Consider the following 19,180-nt stretch of genomic DNA (forward strand, 5'->3'; position numbering starts at 1 on the left):
GCGCCGGGGCTGCTCTTTTGAAATATTGTAGGGGGCGCTACAGAGGCAATTTAAAACGGACAAGGCCAAAAATCATACCACATATTTCTTCCGATGCCTTTGACACATGTGCAAAGTGCCATGAATTTTTGAGCATCCTAACCTACTATGCTATGGAAAAATGACACCAAAATCAAAATGGCCGACTTCAGTAGGTTTTAGAGCATGGTGCCAAGAGACTTATTTTTAAGTCTCAAGAGGATACATGTGCCCACCAAGTTTCGTACATGTAGCTCAAACGTAGCGCCGGGGCTGCTCTTTTGAAATATTGTAGGGGGCGCTACAGAGGCAATTTAAAACGGACAAGGCCAAACATCATTCCATATATTTCTTCTGATGCCTTTGACACTTGTGCAAAGTGCCTTGAATTTTTGAGCATCCTAACCTACTGAAAAAAATTTCCTTCAGCCAGTAGGTGGCGCTATGAGTTTTTTGAATTTTTTCAAATCAGGTATGTTCAGGCTTGAAGTGGCATCATGCACAAGAAGTTTTGTGCAAATTGGATAATGTACCTTGGAGTTATAAGAACTTCAATTTTGCATGGCGAACGATGCGTCGCCACGGCAACAGCGTTCAACGAAAACACACAATACTTATGATGGCTCTTCATCAATGTCCTAAGACTATCCTTACCGATTTTGAGACTAATCGGGTCACCTGGCTAGGAGGAATAAAGAAAAGTATAAAATATGACATTTCCTTCAGCCAGTAGGTGGCGCTATGAGTTATTTAATTTTTTTCAATTCAACTTTGTTCAGGCTTGAAGTGGCATCATGCACAAGAAGTTTTGTGTGGATTGGATTATGTACCTTGGAGTTATAACAACTTGATTTTTCAGAAAAATTATGGAAAATGGCCGCCACGCCACGTCAAGGTTCTTCGACGAAAGCGCTAGCTTTTAATAATTTTTAATCACAAAGGTCTTAAGAGCACCCTGAACAAATATGAAGTCGATCGCATAAATGCTCTAGGAGGAGTTCGTTGAAGTACGAAGGCTGCAAAATGCAAAAAGTGCCAAAAAACACAACTTTGCGGGTTTACTGTAGCGCCCCCTATTGGTTGAATGCAACACAAATCACAGGGTATGTTACGGTATGCGATGTGCACATATGCTGAAAGTTTCGTGAATTTTCGACAATGGGTTGAGAAGTTATGTGTATTGATATTAAGCCACGCCCCTAGGAAGTTCATTGGTCCATATCTTTTTAACGCAAAGAGATATCAAAAAGCTTTTGATACATCTGTGTGATCTACATCCAATAATGATCCACAGCAATTTTGGTAGCAATAGGAGCTAGCGTGTAGGAGGAGTTGGCAAAGATGTGTTTTACACTAAATTCAAGATGGCCGAAAATTTAAGTAGGCGGAGCTTAGGGGTCTGAGAGGCTTTTTTTTAGATCTAGCGGATTAGGACATGTGTGTTGAATTTCAAGTCAATCGGACAAACTGGCCGAGGGGCGTCACCGGTCCGCTTTGTAGGGGGCGCTAGAGAGCCATTTTTTTACACACAAATATGCAACCTATGTCAGATGGCAATTTTCACCAGACCTGACAAGTCTGCAAAATTTGGTGAGTTTTGGGGTATGGGCAATACTCCAAATATGCGCTCAATGTTCTCAAATAAAAATCAGAATAAAAATAATAATTAAAACTGCGAGCAGTGATGAACGGGCCCTCGCCTCCCTTGCGCGTCGGGGCTTGCGGCGGACTCCGGCCTGCGCGTCGGAGAACGTCCGCGACCGCGGGACGGCGGGTCCGCGAGCGAGACGTCGTCGATCCCGCGTGGGACCGATCGATGCCGGAAACGATGCTTTGCAAATAGTACTATGCTGAGGAAAAATGACACCGAAATCAAAATGGCCGACTTCTGGTAGGTTTTACAGCACGGTGCCAAGAGACTTATTTTTAAGTCTCCGCAGGATACGCGCGCCTACCAAGTTTCGTACGTGTAGCTCAAACGTAGCGCCGGGGCTGCTCTTTTGAAATATTGTAGGGGGCGCTACAGAGGCAATTTAAAACGGACAAGGCCAAAAATCATACCACATATTTCTTCCGATGCCTTTGACACATGTGCAAAGTTCCATGAATTTATGAGCATCCTAACCTACTGAAACAAATTTCCTTCAGCCAGTAGGTGGCGCTATGAGTTTTTTGAATTTTTTCAAATCAGCTATGTTCAGGCTTGAAGTGGCATCATGCACAAGAAGTTTTGTGCAAATTGGATAATGTACCTTGGAGTTATAACAACTTCAATTTTGCATGGCGAACGATGCGTCGCCACGGCAACAGCGTTCAACGAAAACACACAATACTTATGATGGCTCTTCATCAATGTCCTAAGACTATCCTTACCGATTTTGAGACTAATCGGGTCACCTGGCTAGGAGGAATAAAGAAAAGTATAAAATATGACATTTCCTTCAGCCAGTAGGTGGCGCTATGAGTTATTTCATTTTTTTCAATTTAAGTATGTTCAGGCTTGAAGTGGCCTCATGCACAAGAAGTTTTGTGTGGATTGGATTATGTACCTTGGAGTTATAACAACTTGATTTTTCAGAAAAATGATGGAAAATGGCCGCCACGCCACGTCAAGGTTCTTCGACGAAAGCGCTAGCTTTTAATAATTTTTAATCACAAAGGTCTTAAGAGCACCCTGAACAAATATGAAGTCGATCGCATAAATGCTCTAGGAGGAGTTCGTTAAAATACGAAGGCTGCAAAATGCGAAAAGTGCCAAAAAACACAACTTTGCGGGTTTACTGTAGCGCCCCCTATTGGTTGAATGCAACACAAATCACAGGGTATGTAACGGTATGCGATATGCACATATGCTGAAAGTTTCGTGAATTTTCGACAATGGGTTGAGAAGTTGTGTGTATTGATATTAAGCCACGCCCCTAAGAAGTTCATTGGTCCATATCTTTTCAACGCAAGTAGATATCAAAAAGCTTTTGATAAATCTGAGTGATCTACATCCAATAATGATCCACAGCAATTTTGGTAGCAATAGGAGCCAGCGTGTAGGAGGAGTTCGCAAAGATGTGTTTTACACTAAATTCAAGATGGCGGAAAATGTAGGTGGGCGGAGTTTTGGGGTCTGAGAGGCTTTTTTTTAGATCTAGCGGATTAGGACATGTGTGTTGAATTTCAAGTCAATCGGACAAACTGGCCGAGGGGCGTCGCCGGCCCGCCTTCTAGGGGGCGCTAGAGAGCCATTTTCTTACACACAACTATGCAACCTATATAATATGAAATTTTTCACCAGACCTGACAAGTCTGCAAAATTTGGTGAGTTTTCATGCATGGCAAGTCCCCCCCAAATAGTCCCCAAGTGTAAAAATAATAATCAGAAAAATAATAATACCCCTTAGAAACTCAATAGGGCCTTCGCTGGCCCGACGTTGTCGGTGGCTCGGGCCCTAATAACCCCTACAATTTCAATAGGGCCTTCGCTGGCCCGACGTTGTCGGTGGCTCGGGCCCTAATAATTAAAACTGCGAGCAGTGATGAACGGGCCCTCGCCTCCCTTGCGCGTCGGGGCCGGCGGCGGACTCCGGCCTGCGCGTCGGAGAACGTCCGCGACCGCGGGACGGCGCGTCCGCGAGCGAGACGTCGTCGATCCCGCGTGGGACCGCCCGATGCTGGAAATGATGCTTTGCAAATAGTACTATGCTGAGGAAAAATGACACCGAAATCAAAATGGCCGACTTCTGGTAGGTTTTAGAGCACGGTGCCAAGAGACTTATTTTTAAGTCTCCGCAGGATACGTGCGCCTACCCAGTTTCGTACGTGTAGCTCAAACGTAGCGCCGGGGCTGCTCTTTTGAAATATTGTAGGGGGCGCTACAGAGGCAATTTAAAACGAACAAGCCTAAAAATCATATCACATATTTCTTCCGATGCCTTTGACACATGTGCAAAGTGCCATGAATTTCTGAGCATCCCAACCTACTATGCTATGGAAAAATGACACCAAAATCAAAATGGCCAACTTTGGTAGGTTTTAGAGCATGGTGCCAAGAGACTTATTTTTAAGTCTCCACAGGATACGTGTGCCTACCAAGTTTCGTACGTGTAGCTCAAACGTAGTGCCGGGGCTGCTCTTTTGAAATATTGTAGGGGGCGCTACAGAGGCAATTTAAAACAGACAAGGCCAAAAATCATACCACATATTTCCTCCGATGCCTTTGACACATGTGCAAAGTTTTAGGTATTTCTGAGTATCCTAACCTACTGAACCATATTTCCTTCAGCCAGTAGGTGGCGCTATGAGTTTTTTGAATTGTTTCAAATCAGGTATGTTCAGGCTTGAAGTGGCATCATGCACAAGAAGTTTTGTGCAAATTGGATAATGTACCTTGGAGTTATAACAACTTCAATTTGTTATTGATTTGTAACTTCAATTTGCATGGCGAACGATGCGTCGCCACGGCAACAGCGTTCAACGAAAACACACAATACTTATGATGGCTCTTCATCAATGTCCTAAGACTATCCTTACCGATTTTGAGACTAATCGGGTCACCTGGCTAGGAGGAATAAAGAAAAGTATAAAATATGACATTTCCTTCAGCCAGTAGGTGGCGCTATGAGTTATTTCTTTTTTTTCAATTTAAGTATGTTCAGGCTTGAAGTGGCATCATGCACAAGAAGTTTTGTGTGGATTGGATTATGTACCTTGGAGCTATAACAACTTGATTTTTCAGAAAAATGATGCAAAATGGCCGCCACGCCACGTCAAGGTTCTTCGACGAAAGCGCTAGCTTTTAATAATTTTTAATCACAAAGGTCTTAAGAGCACCCTGAACAAATATGAAGTTGATCGCATAAATGCTCTAGGAGGAGTTCGTTAAAATACGAAGGCTGCAAAATGCGAAAAGTGCCAAAAAACACAACTTTGCGGGTTTACTGTAGCGCCCCCTATTGGTTGAATGCAACAAAAATCTCAGGGTATGTTACGGTAGGCGATGTGCACATATGCTGAAAGTTTCGTGAATTTCCGACAAATGGTTGAGATGTTATGTGTATTGATATTAAGCCACGCCCATAAGAAGTTCATTGGTCCATATCTTTTCAACGCAAAGAGATATCAAAAAGCTTTTGATAAATCTGAGTGATCTACATCCACTAATGATCCACAGCAATTTTGGTAGCAATAGGAGCCAGCGTGTAGGAGGAGTTCGCAAAGATGTGTTTTACACTAAATTCAAGATGGCGGAAAATTTAAGTAGGCGGAGCTTAGGGGTCTGAGAGGCTTTTTTTTAGATCTAGCGGATTAGGACATGTCTGTTGATTTTCAAGTCAATCGGAAAAACTGGCCGAGGGGCGTCGCCGGTCCGCTTTGTAGGGGGCGCTAGAGAGCCATTTTTTTACACACATTTATGGCACCTATATCAAACCTCTATTTTCGCCAGACCTGACAAGTCTGCAAAATTTGGTGAGTTTTCATGCATGGCAAGTACCCCCAAAATGCTCCCAAAGCATAAAAATAAAAATCGCAAAGAAAAATACCCCATACAATTTCAATAGGGCCTTCGCCGGCCCGACGTTGTCGGCGGCTCGGGCCCTAATAACCCCTAGAAACTCAATAGGGCCTTCGCTGGCCCGACGTTGTCGGTGGCTCGGGCCCTAATAAATGTAATTACATTATAAACAAAGAACTGTCTACAGTCCTCTGCTGTCTATTGAGCTTCCTCTGTGGTTAAATCCTTGTTTTATGTCCCTCGATTTCATTTGTGGGAGTTTTATTTCCAGTCCAGAGACTCACTAGCATGCATTATGAGCAGATTCATATGATATGAGATTAAGTTATGTTTGAATTTTTGATGAAACATAGAAATGCTTCTAACCCGCTGCAATGGGAAGTACCCGAGGAAGTACGATTACCATTTCAGGCCGAGGTTTTTGTGACTGACGTGCTCAAAGAACGGGCCGATTATGAGACGACGGGCCGATTATGAGCACAGACGTGCAAAAGACCCGCCAGCTCTCCTGCATAGGAGCAAGACACACAGACTGTAGAGTTGTTTCTTTGTCTCTTTGTGGTCCGTTTGTGTCTTTGTAGTTGCTTTGTGTCACTTTGTAGTTGTTTTGTGGTTGTTTTGGCGCTCTACATTGTGCTTTTGTAGTCATGTTGTGTCTCTTTGTGGTTGTTTTGTCTTTTGTCAAAGTTGTTGTGAGTCTCTTTGCGTCTCATCGCAGATGTTTTGGTCTTTTTCTTCTTTCTCTTTCTGGTCATTTTAGGTCTTTTTTTGGGTGACATTTTCTTTTTTAGGTGAAGGCCTGGGGGGCCCCTAACACTTTGGGCCCCTCCGCCTGTGGCCGGTTGCCCTGTTCGGTATTGCAAAAGTGAAGGAGGGGTGCATCATCCCTTGACATTGCTTTGCTGAACTGCTTTCACACAACTCGAATAAAATAAACCAACGTTCAGGCTCTCTTCAAGGTCTCCGTATGGGCAGAAATAGCTCATCATAGTTCAGTACTTCATTGTTTTCCGCCCTGATGACGATGATGTTCGGTTGTCAGCTCCATGGCCCAGAGGAATAGGAATCAGTGTGGTCTGGATACACACATGATACTTGTTATAGAATCAGTTCATTGTTTTCTTGTTCATCTTGACAATAATATAAATATAGAATGTCACCAGACCTATTAAAACAGTTAGTCCTTTTGTAAATTTAGCGATATCCTCACCGTGTTTTCCTGCTCCTGTTGTCTTTAGACTTGACTCCCCAACTGCGAGGGACCGGGGCGGGGCCAAAGAAGACGGGCGTGACCTCAGCGGTGTCTGACGAGTCGGTGGCGGGTGACAGCGGCGTGTACGAGCCTTCGGAGCGCAGGTACGAAGCCCCTTTTAATCTACAATACGTTGTGTAAGATGATCATCCAGGATGGGGACTTTTCACCAGCCCTGAACATCGCTTATTTGCACTACACACATTTTTTTTTACATATTTAAATAAATATTTCTTGAATTCGTATCCTCTGCATCTCTGTTCTCTAATCCTTATTTTTTTAACACAAGCCTTTAGCACAATATTAGAAGTTTACCTCAAATGCTACTTGTGTATGTGACAAATACACCGTTTACATCCTGGATGTAGTTCCACTTTCTGTGAAGTCTTCACACTTAAAGACTTACATCTACGATACCTTTTATGGTGTCATTACATTGCTTTTACACAGCATTAACGAAAATATGAAGTCAGTCTCAGTTTACATGATATTTGACGCAGAAGTGTGCATGTCTGGGTGGTTGTGTTTCCTCCAGGCCGGGCCTCCCTGCTGACCTCCTCCTCAGCTCCTACGAGGAGAGGTTGGCGCTCAGCTGCTCTCAAGTGCAGCTCGGCTTCCGCTACGAGTCCAGAGACCAACGCTTCACCATCTACGTCATGCAGCTGTCCAACTGCAGCGCCCTCTGTCTGCCGGCTGACCTCAAAATGTACATCCTTTTTTGTTTTTACTGCTTGTTTATTAGACGACGCTTGCTTATGTAGGAAGTAGGAAGAATAGGAAGTAGACACAGAAAGCTTATATCAATTAACAGTTTAGATATTCAGATCAAACACAAAAGACAAGACACAGTTACAGTCCTCCGTAGACTTCATATTAATGGGGAATATTCGTGGAGTATTTATTTTCGTGAGCCATGTAAACAGCTTTGTGAACATAAGCGAAGAGTGGTGCGAGTTTTACTCCGACAGACTTATTATTAGCACCTGTTTCTGTGCAGATGATACGAGCTCGCTCCTGTTTGTCCTGCAGGTATGTGCGCTCTGCGGTGCTGCCCTGCGTGGAAACTACGCGCTGCCTCTTCCGAACACGCGGCTCTCTGCCTCAGGACGTCGTGGAGGTCAACGAGGTGTTCAGCATGCAGATATCCCACAGTGCATTGCGGCAGAAGACGCTGAGGGTCGACGTCTGCAACACCAGCAAGTCGGGCCATGAACAGTGTCTGGTAAGTGATGCTGATTTTAAAATGCAGGAAAGAAGCACAATTCAAACACCGAGGCAGTTTTCAGAGTGCTGTAGATTCAATTAAACTTTAAAAAATAAGTTGTCTTTCAAAGGAACAAAGAAAAGTACTTCACATAAAACAAATTATGAAAGATCAGGACTCCAAGTTAAGGGTGAAGAATACATCTTTTAAAGTGTTCTATGGGGTTTTATTTATTCCATCACTTTTAATTCTGATTCATAATTCACATTCACACAGCGTTTACTTTAGGACGGTTGAAACTGAATATTTTGGGACAGTGGAGAAAATAGTTGGAGCTCTGTACCTCTGTTATGTTCCTAAAACATTTTGTGCTGTTTTGACTCGTGTGTTGTGTGATAACGCAGTATTGACCAGACTCGCATATCAATCAAACGCTATCTAAAGAGCCAGAATTTTCTGAACTGACACGATGGAGCTGCGATGCTCCAGATATATTTCTGTCTTCTTAACTTTAACGTGATCTACCTTTTCTCCCCCTCCCCCCTCCCCCCTCCTCCCCTCCAGGCCGGGGCCCAGATCAGCCTGGCCGACGTCAGCTGCTCAGAGGAGCGATGCACCAAGTGGTACAATCTGCTGAGTCGGTCGTTCATGCGCGAGATCAACAAGGACAAAGAGAGCAGAGCAGTCGGCGGCTCCGACAGGGTACATTAAACCAGAGTGACGTTTAACATTGAGATTTTGACACCGACCTGTGTTGTTAAAAGCTAGTTGAGTGAAAGCGTTCCTGTTTTTAGTCCGGTAGTTTGTGTGAAAAGCATAGAATACTGCCACATGTCTGCAATGGGCAGGACGAACACATTTTTGGGGTGAAGGATATGATGAGTGTGAGAAAATGCAGAAAACGTCAGACAAAAGAAAAGACGATTACTTGTTTTCCTGTTAGTGAAACACGTTAACAGCTTTGGTGCTGACGTTCGTCTGTTCTGTGTTTCAGACTCGTGTTTCCAGCAGCGACAGAGTCGGAGCTCCGGAGGACGACGAGTGGTGAGTGTCTCCTCTCCAACATGTATTTTGTTCCGTTATTTATTCCCTTCTTCACTCATATTTGTGACCATGCATTCTCCTCCGTCTTTATTCTCATTTCTCCATTTATTTAATAACCGTCCATTTCTAGATGTCCATGTGAGGGCATCATCTGACTGCATGTTAAAGGGACACTTTCACTGTTTTGTAGTGTTTTTTATTATCCGTAGTCAGCGTATTCTCTACAGGAGATGGAGGATGGCTCTCCTGTCTGTTTCTCCTAGATTATATTTTTATATTTGAAAGACGATGTGTAACGCTTCACTGAGCACAAGTAAAGTAGTCAGTTACCAGGCGTGTGTTTGTGGAGTGACGAAACACACACACACACACACACACACACACACACACACACACACACACACACACACACACACACACACACACACACACACACACACACACACACACACACACACACACACACACACACACTCATGGACGGAATGTAACCTGGCAGGTTTAGACAGTAAATAAAGACACTTCTGCCTTTTCTTCTCCCTCCGTCCTACGACCACCAGCACGGTGTCCTCTCAACGCAACTTCTCTCGCTCACTGTATCTGTTTACTATAGTGTATATATACTGTGCATACTATATACTCTATTATATAGGTATTTGAGTCTTTACTCTGAGAAATATAAACACGTACTTCTACGAAACCCCCACTTTTCTTCTTTCTTTTCTTTTTCATTTTTTTCCGTTCAAATGCACACACGCACACACGTCCATCCTTCCACAAAGAGCAGATTATACAGATTGAAGGAGCGGTAGTACCTCATAGAATTACTGCAATCATAAATACTCCATGACATGTTAGTTTACACGTAAATAAGTGTAGAAATAAAAATGAAAATTACACTCTCAGACTATTTTTAGTAAATAAATCAAACCCTTTGTCATTCAACAAACGCAGTTGTTAAATAATAAATGCTGCCACACATGAACTTCACTTCCATAAAAGACAGGCTAAAATAATTTAAATCAGTTTCTAACAGCATCTCTGTTGTTGATCGTCAGGCACGGCGACCCTCTGGACATGTTTGATGACGAGGAAGGAAACGGCGTGGAGGGAGCGGGACCTCTGGAGGAAGAGGACGGGTTTTATCCTGACAGCAGCCAATGGGAAGCCGAGGAGGAGGAGGAGGAGGAGGAAGAAGAAGAAAAGGCAAAGGTGACCAAACCTCCAACAGCAGCAGCAGCCATCACAGAAAAGGTAACTTTTCTGATTTTCAACACCCACTTGAGCAGGAAATGGACGAGTAGCTCTTTCCATTGTCACGTATTCTTCTTCTTTGTCTTCTTTTTTGTCTAAATTAAAACCACTATTGTTTTTTGATGTTTTGTTCTGTCTTCTTAAAGAGTTGAAGTCATTTTCATTCTACCAGATATTAAAAAAGCTCCACCAACTGTCCTTAAAAACATTTTGAGGCTCCGTTCTCTTGATCTTTCGGCGTCTTCTCCTCATTGTCGCCGTGTGCGCTCTTGTCTAGGTGAACAAGGAGACGAGCATGGACAATTTGTTGCCGTCCCACCACTGCTCGGTGGTTCGACCCAAGGAACGCCGCCCGGACGTCCACCAGCAGAACCCCTTCATGAGGGGGAACACCATCATCCGCTCCAAGACCTTCTCCCCCGGACCTCAGAGCCAGTACATCTGCAGGGTGAGTGGAGCTGGTGTCAAATACAATACCAGCACATCAGACAGAGAGGAAAACAGACCAGAGTACAGTTGTGTTCATGAACTAAAATGTCTTTGTAGATTAACCGCAGTGACAGCGACAGCTCCACCCTCTCCAAGAAGTCTCCGTTTGTCCGAAACGCTTCGGAGAGACGCAGCATGCGCATGAAGAAGGTAAAACCTAAAAACCTTTTGTGTGTTTTGAGATGGTCACTGTGTCAGATTTAGGGGACGACCGTGACATGACGACACCACGCTTAGAGATTTTGTTTTTGTAGCTTTTCCTTTTATGGATACTTTACATTCAATTGTATGTTCACAATAAAACATTGACTTTTAGACCAAACTGCACCAAGTTACCGGACCTTCTCTCACTCAAATAAGCCTCAAAGGTGTCATAGATGCTTTTTAAGGTTGTTCCTCCACAGCGTATTTTGGGCTTTTTACCACGTTACTGTCTGTGCTGCTGTGTGCGCAACGTAAAAAAACATCATCCGGCACATTTATGTAAATCTGACCGGCAAAATATGAAGCTCATTTTTGTACGTGAAGTACAATTAGGAGAAAAAAACAAATTCTCTCCCGACGTTTAGATATGATAGCTGCTGGAATCGGGGTTTTCCTGCTCTGTGAACATTTCTCCAAAGTCTCTTAAATGTGTCTGCAGCTGTTTTAATTAGATTTTTTTAACCTTTCAACAGAAACATGTTCTTCGTCTCACTCTGTCATAATCGTACGCTTGTGTACTATTTTTCTTAACATAGTTGCACAGCGCTTAGACAAAGTAGAAACAGTAACATTACTTCATGTCATCAATATATATATATATATATATATATATATATATATATATATATATATATATATATATATACACGTATATACATAAACATAACATGAACTGGAGCTTTAAACCTGAGCTTAAATGACCACATTCATGGCTGTTTATTAAGTCAAACTGCTGTATATTTGCTGTCGCCTCCCTGCTTCTCGAGCTCTTGACAGTTTAATCATGAAGTCAAACCTGCAGGTTTACCGGCGTCCACATTAACTGCCGCCTCCTTTTCTCCAGAGAGAGGGAGACGGAGACCCTATTTGCATTTTTTCGTGTCTCAAAGCCGCCAGACGAATCCCGGTGAAGTGACTCTTAATATTTAATAACCGTCTGAATGTTTAATGCAGCTCTGACATTTGCCAGCTTCTATTAATTTAGAGGCAGGCAGCAACATCTCTGTGTCCCTGCTGGCGCTCTGCAGCAGACAGAAATCCACAAACGTGCATCCCCGTGTCGGTGACAGTGTTTGCAAATATTTGCACAGTTCCCGTACACTCAGGTGACTTTAAATACGTCGATGTCTTCATCTGTTAATGTAACAGCCTTTGGGTATAAGCTATTTGTTATGTTAATGTATTCAAATATAACAGGTCTGTTATATTTAGCTTCTGCCACTGCTAGTTAACGGTGGTGAGTCGGAAAGTAATGAAATTAGAGAAGAGGGGTGTTGTCTCTTTTCTCACAGGCTTCCTCAGAGATGGATTATCTTTGGGTTCCGTTTGTGTCTGCAGCACCTAACTGTATCCCCCTCTGTCCTCCCTTCAGCCTCCTATGCAGGTTAAAGGTCTGGACGGTCTGCTGCGGACGTCCATGGACCTGGAGATGGACCTCCAGGTGTCCCGGACGCGGCAGGCCCGGCTGGCGCAGGAGCTGCGGGTGCTGCGGGAGCTGAAGACGCAGCTGGAGAAGGCGAGGCTGCAGGGCCAGAGAGAGCTGCCGGCCTGGGTCCAAGAAGACGAACGCTTCCGCCTCCTCCTCAAGCAGGCGGAGAAACAGGTGAGTGACCGTCCTAGAAACGAGCTCAGGTCCGATTACCAATGCATCCGGGTGTGCACAGGTGTTCTTATCACAAGCTTTAGTTCTCTGGGAGGCACTTTTCTTTGCGTTTGTAAATGAAGGAGAGCAGAGTGCAGTATCGTTGACGCCCCCTTGTGCTCCGTGTCCCGTTCAGACTCGTGAGGAGCAGCTGCAGGAGAAGCGGGTGGAGAAGATGATGAGGACAGCAGCCAAGGAGGTCCACAAGATCCGGGGCCGGAGCCGCAAAGAGGTCCCCGAGGTCCAGACCTTCAGGTGGGGAGAACCAGCAGAGCAGGGTTCTGAAATGTGACACACACGTTGTATGTTTCTAGATAACGGCACCGCCAGACTACCCAGCATGAGAATGCATGAAATGTGTTCAGCACAGCATGTGTGGAAAAAAGAGACACAGTCACGCACTCACCCCACTCCCTCGCCTGCTTTGTGAATAACAACTTTTTAGAGGTTGCATTTCAGACGGGAAGAGGCAGAGGAAGGAATTTGACGAATGCTGTGAGAATATCTTCCTCACAGAAATGTACCGTCGAGTGAGACAAACGACAAAACACGGAAATGCATTGTGACATAACTTCATAGGACATATTTATCTGTAATCTGACGCCAACATGCAGATACATTCTCAAATACAAGGAGGGATGGTTTTCCACTCGGGGATGTTGTACATGATAACAACAGCTTTGTATGCATCAGACACTGCAGTGCTCCACAACACAGCAGCAATGCCCCCAATTGGAAAGCAGGTAAATGGCTCACATTTGTCATGAGAAAATGTCTCAATCTGATGGGAAATAGTAAAAATTACCACTTTGAAGCCAGGAATTCTGAAGCAGCATGATTTTATGCTGTAATGGCCCAACGATTGTGGTTTTAATGTGTTTCAATGGGAACATATTTCCTGTTTTTATGCTGCATCCTTGCCAGAATTGAAAGCAGTAACACAGCCGAAAACGTCCCACGTGATAGTGCATAAAGAACAAATATACAGCATTTTTACTTTAGCATTAACTGTAGGAATAGACATCTCATTCTACTACTCTAACCACAAAACATCATGAAGTTTGGCATCAGGACTTTGTTAGTAACGCTGTTCGACGGCTTCCTGTGTGATTTCAGAGAGAAGATGGCGTTCTTCACACGGGCAAAGAGCAGCATCCCCGACCTGCCGGCTGACGACGTGTAGAGAAGCATTTCAAAGTATTTCCCTCCTCGAGTCTTGACCTGCTGTTCCCGTATGAAATGAAGCAAACGATTGGCGGTGTTATGAAGAATTTAAAAAAAATAAACAATATGTTTAGTAGAGAAAAAAACACTCAAAGCCGTGAAGAAACACGTTTTTAAAGAGCTCAGCGTTTCTAATGTGGATAGTCTTTGTTTGTAAATTAGTGATAGCACTGCTAGAGCTTTCTTTTTTTTTTTTTATTATTATTATTTCACTTTCTCTTCCACTTTGTGTTTCTGTTACTAACAGGCTGTTTATAGGCTCTTAGGTGTGTAAAATCATTCCAGCACAAAGTCACACAGCTACACGTGTGCATACAAAGAGTTTTGTACTAAAGTGACACATTTGGACAAACGGATATATATATATATATATATATATATATATATATATATATATATATGTGTGTGTATGTATATAGCACAAAACAATGGTACTGAAGCAAAATGAGCAACTTAAGCTGATGATAAAACAAGAATAATTATCAAAGTTAAGAGATGTTTAATATTGCCCTTCAAGTAATGTGTGTGTTTTTTTTAGAGCGTTTTAAAAACTTTATACGCAGACAAACAAGCACACCTGAAGCTCGTCTGATGTGCACAATATTGCCGGCACAGATGGTTCATCTTCATCATCATCATCATCATCAGCAGCAGCATCAGCATCATGCCTTCTGTTTGAGCCTCGTTAGCTAAACGACACGACAGCGAGAGAGGAGAACTGGATTATTTCTTTGCATTACAAACATTGTTGAATGAACTGGATCGGATGAATCGAGAGGTGAGATTCTTCTCGCTTCAGGTCAAAAGTAAAGAAAAGTCATGATGATTGTCTCACCAGTTACACACACACACACACACACACAGTGTAGAAACGACACTAACTCTCACTAACACTCAGGTAGATGATCGGGTAGTCTGCACTTTAAGTAACTTGAGATAAAAGTAACAAGAAAAAAAGAAACTTGATGTGGGTTTTTGGATAATTAAAAGGAAATCCAAAAACCTTTGCCTCGAATGCTCTGGAATAATTGTTGATTGTCGAAGCACACGCAAATCGTCGACACACACACACACACACACACACACACACACACAGGAAGTGAAGATCAAATGTATTTTGATGACTGTGAACTAAAACGTAGTTTTGATGTCAGACTTTCCTTCCCTCTGTTTCCGCTCTGAACTGGATGTTTTGGATTCATGTGTCATGTCTCTTAGAACTGGATGCTCTGCAGCTGGATCTCTGTTGTATTAACATGGTGGCCCAGCAAAACCCACCACATCTGTCTTCTGATCAAGTCTTTAAAGCTGCACCCATCGATATGTTTATATTAACGAGCTCAAATGACTACGTGTTGTTGTGCTGCCCCCTAGAGGCCAAACATATGAATTACCGTATTTAATGACAAAAACAGTCCTGCAACCAATCACACACAAACAATATGTCACTGAGATCAAATACCTGCATAAATCACAGCACCAATGTTCTGTTTCTGGTCGTTAGACCCTTCTTAGTGAATGTGGACATAACGTTTTTAAAAACACAATGCAATTGAAGTTTAAGTTCTGTGTACTCTGCTGGTGCACTGACCAAGTAAATAAAATATTTTCAGGATGTTGAACCTCTAAAAGTCATCGTAAGCAACGTGAATAAACTAATACTTGTGCAGTCAAACCCATATTTACTACCTTAACATAACTGAGCACTGGTTTGGATATCAGAGAACGTGTATTTCACTGTATCTGTGTGTTCAGAGTGACCGTGTGGCGGTCAGGTAACTGTTCGTTCTCCCGCTACGTGATTTCCGTTCAACTCAGTGAAGACTTCCGGACGTCTGACTTTGTTTCCACATCAGCCTGAGTTATAAACCAGCAGCAGACCTCGACTGTGACTCATCTCTGCTTCACTGACTCTTTGTGTTTGTACCTGGTTGTTGAGCAGCTGTTGTACAAGTTGTCCTTTGGTGTTTATTTGAAAGTAAAACACATTTCTTTGGTGATTTACCTCATATTTCTAAACTTAATCTTTTATAATCCTCTAATATTGATGATGACCGACTTTCCCATCAGAGAAGATACGCAGAGGCCAAATTAAACCACTTCAGGAGTAGGAAACAGACCACAATGCATTGCAACAAGACCGTTTTAGTTTTCAATCAGAACTGGAAAAGTGTTCTCATTACTTTGCTTACTACCTCATTTTATGACCAATTTCTTATCGTATTTCTAATACTTAAAGTGTAGTGACCATATATATATATATATATATATATATATATATATATATATATATATATATGTATATGTATGTATCTCACTACAAAAGAGATTAACAACTATTTTCTGGCTGAAATCATCACCTCTGCTCAAGAGAAAACACTACGAAAAACAGATCAAACTAAACTGTACAAAAAAAGGACTGAAACAAGTTGCTAAAAGGCATCCTGGGAAATGTAGTAAATGATTAACTGAAGTCGGGGAAAAGGAGGAAAAAGAAAATTGCAGCCATAGGACCCTAAATAATTAAACATCTTGAGCGTCACAGATTGAAAAGAAGTTAGTTGTTGTGGCTCTAAATCACTGTAAGAGTCTGAGATTAAGGAAACAAAAAAAAAAACTACAAGGACAACCAGGAAGCTCAGCAGCAGAGTAAGAAAAACATCTTCTCACTGCTGACATATAATCACAGAAGGTTTCAGACGTGCTGAGGTCATCATCAGGAGCTTCACGTCTTGCTGGGTCACCATGCTAATCTTGTGTTTCGGGTACGTTGGGTGCTTTTGGATAAAACCCTTCACAGAATCATGTTTCCATTCCCAACAACCAACAACCTCTGTGCTGCTGTCATCCCAGATGTTTCTCTGTTTGTAGCTCAGAAGACTGTTGAACTGTAGATCAGATCCAGTGGAGAGTCAACCTTCAACGTGTTCCTTCTTTTGTTTTGGCCTGTGTAGTTCATGTGTGTCTGTTTAAGACCTGTCTCCGCTCTCTGTTCCTTGTTTCCTCTTACGTCACCCTTCAATCCTTCAGTGGTCTCCAAAATATAAATACTGTAAATGTTTTAAATCCACAAACATACTCGCAGCACATTGAAGTAGAAGTAGGACTATATTGCACAAGTGTTTTATAAGAATGATGAATATCACACAGATACAGAAAGAATCCAACAGCACTGCAGCGGTTCTACACTAGAAAAAGGAGGAAGCTCGATGGGAACTGAATCCGATGCTGTGAGGACGTTCACGCTGAGGCTGCGTTCACACTGCTGGAACGAAACGTTTTATTCTCATATCGGTCTGAGCGGTCACACTTCTGAACTAATCGACGTACAAAAGATCAATACCAAAGATTTAGAACCCAATACTCGCGTAAAAGTACAAGGTGTCTTCACCTTTAACTATGAGCTCAGTAGTAAACAAACTGTATAACTGAACTTACACATTTCATTCAGCAAAACCTGAACATCATGAACGTAAAGTTAGAATTCATGGCTGAGCTGCTGTGTTGAGTTCCGCTAGATTGTACAAGTGTCCTAATGAAGTGGACATAATTCTATTTTAACATCTGGCCACAGACCGCAGATAACAACGAGCCCTGTAGACTAACTCTGGCTCATTTCCTGTTTTTAATTGCTTCGGTTAATTAATGAGAATCGTCCAATAGATTTGAATTAAATGTGTTAAGACTTCTTCGTCTGAGCTGTGTCTCTTCATCTGCGAGTTTGAGGTTGGTGTAGATAATTCTGCATCCTGAAGGGTTGATCCGATTTTAATGCAAAGTTTATTTCTAGCTTTGTCAACAACTTGCACAGACGTGTCGTTTCCCCTTAATATACAGTGTCCGAATACACCTGAACTCCTCACCGTGTCTCCACTGACTCGCTTCATCGTCACGAGTCACATCTAGTTTCCTCCCGCAGTGTGAATGCAGCTCTGAAAGGTTGAACACTGACATTAATGAAAGCCTTTGCAGTTGTGTGAGAGAGTGTGCCTTCTGGAAAGCAACACGGAAATGTATTCTTTCTTTTCTTTTCGTCTTTATTGTCCAAACATGGCCGCCATTATGTGATCTTAAAAGAAGCTGGAAAAGTAGAGAAACGTTTGCATTGATTTTTCTCCGAGTGTAAAGTGTTTGTTTGTTGCTTTTCCTCTGCTGCAGAGCGAGTAGTTTGAAAGAATAGGACTCTCTGTGTAGGAACCGTCTGTTTTTATGTCCATTGATCTTTGTCATGATCGACCGAATGTTGTTTAACTGCGAAATCAAAAAACAATAAAAAGACTCATTTATATATATATCAACATCTGGATGAAGGAATGTAGGTTTTTGCTACAAGAAATCTCGATCATTCAGAGAAAAACAAATGCTGTTAGTCACAAATAATTATTTTTTCATCATGTAGGTTGTGATATAATTCTTGTTTTTTTGAAGTTCAAGTGCATTTCCCCCCCCCCCCCTCCCTCATTTGATTATTGTTTTCCCTGATTAATCTGTTTGTGTTACGACTGGTGATGAACCTGGTCACGTGTATGGAGGCGGCTATGAGAAACATACAGCATGTATTTATTGCACTTTGTGATTTGGGTGTGCTTTTCCTGTTTTTCTTTGTATCGCGAGAGTCCCGAAAAGCTGTGAATTTTATTCTCAGACACTGTACTATCGACCAGATTTGTAAATATTTCACCAGCACAAAAAAAACAACAACAACAACCAAACAATATGTTTTGTAGTTTCACAACAAATAAAAAAAAGTTCTTCTCTTCTATTTTGATGTGTTAAAAATTACTTTTTGTACTTCTTTTATTTATCTGCCTCTCAAAGTCCCTTTTCACGTTCAAGTGCGGATTTAATGCACGTTTTCTTTTCCAGGATAACCAGGGCTGTTTGAAAAATAAGAAACATTTCATGTAAATATTTGCAATATTCTGACTTTGTCGGGAGAGCTGATGACTTTCTTGTATTTTAATTTTATTCATATTTTCCTTTTAAGATTTACTCTCTGAAAACAGTTCATCGAGGTGAGTGTTGGCATACATGCAACATTCTGTATCATAATCAAACAAGAAGCTAATGTCATACATCTAGATCTTATTAGTGAGTACTGAATAAACATTTCAATGTAAAAATACCATATTACAAGTAAAGTCTTGCATTCAAAATCCTCCGTATTACTATTTACAAACTATACTTTCTTACAATATTCTTTTTTTATATACAGTTCGGTTTAGCCCAATTTAAGAGTCACAAGATAGATATAAGGGTTCCTGCTTTTTTTTGAAAGGTGTCACAAGCCAGAAAAATTAATGCTTTTTAACAATGTAGGGTTTTTTTTTTTTATTGATTTGAAAT

At 42.1% G+C, this 19,180-nt stretch overlaps 1 protein-coding gene across 2 annotated transcripts in view; it reads left to right on the forward strand.

The window, feature by feature from the left end:
• The window catches only part of wwc1 (WW and C2 domain containing 1), a 51,985-nt gene extending 33,397 nt beyond the window's left edge, over positions 1-18,588 (forward strand). For both annotated transcript variants that reach the window (XM_079171987.1, XM_079171988.1), the window contains 11 exons: positions 6,760-6,877; positions 7,309-7,479; positions 7,803-7,995; positions 8,542-8,679; positions 8,972-9,021; positions 10,080-10,275; positions 10,553-10,723; positions 10,822-10,914; positions 12,341-12,571; positions 12,747-12,865; positions 13,727-18,588. In XM_079171987.1, the coding sequence (XP_079028113.1) occupies positions 6,760-6,877; positions 7,309-7,479; positions 7,803-7,995; positions 8,542-8,679; positions 8,972-9,021; positions 10,080-10,275; positions 10,553-10,723; positions 10,822-10,914; positions 12,341-12,571; positions 12,747-12,865; positions 13,727-13,793 (1,547 nt within the window). In that variant the 3' untranslated portion in view covers positions 13,794-18,588. The remainder of the gene's footprint in view (positions 1-6,759; positions 6,878-7,308; positions 7,480-7,802; positions 7,996-8,541; positions 8,680-8,971; positions 9,022-10,079; positions 10,276-10,552; positions 10,724-10,821; positions 10,915-12,340; positions 12,572-12,746; positions 12,866-13,726) is intronic.
• The last annotated feature ends 592 nt before the right edge of the window (positions 18,589-19,180 follow it).

This window comes from Pholis gunnellus (genome assembly GCF_910591455.1).
Source record: "Pholis gunnellus genome assembly, chromosome: 13".
Lineage (NCBI taxonomy): Eukaryota > Metazoa > Chordata > Actinopteri > Perciformes > Pholidae > Pholis > Pholis gunnellus.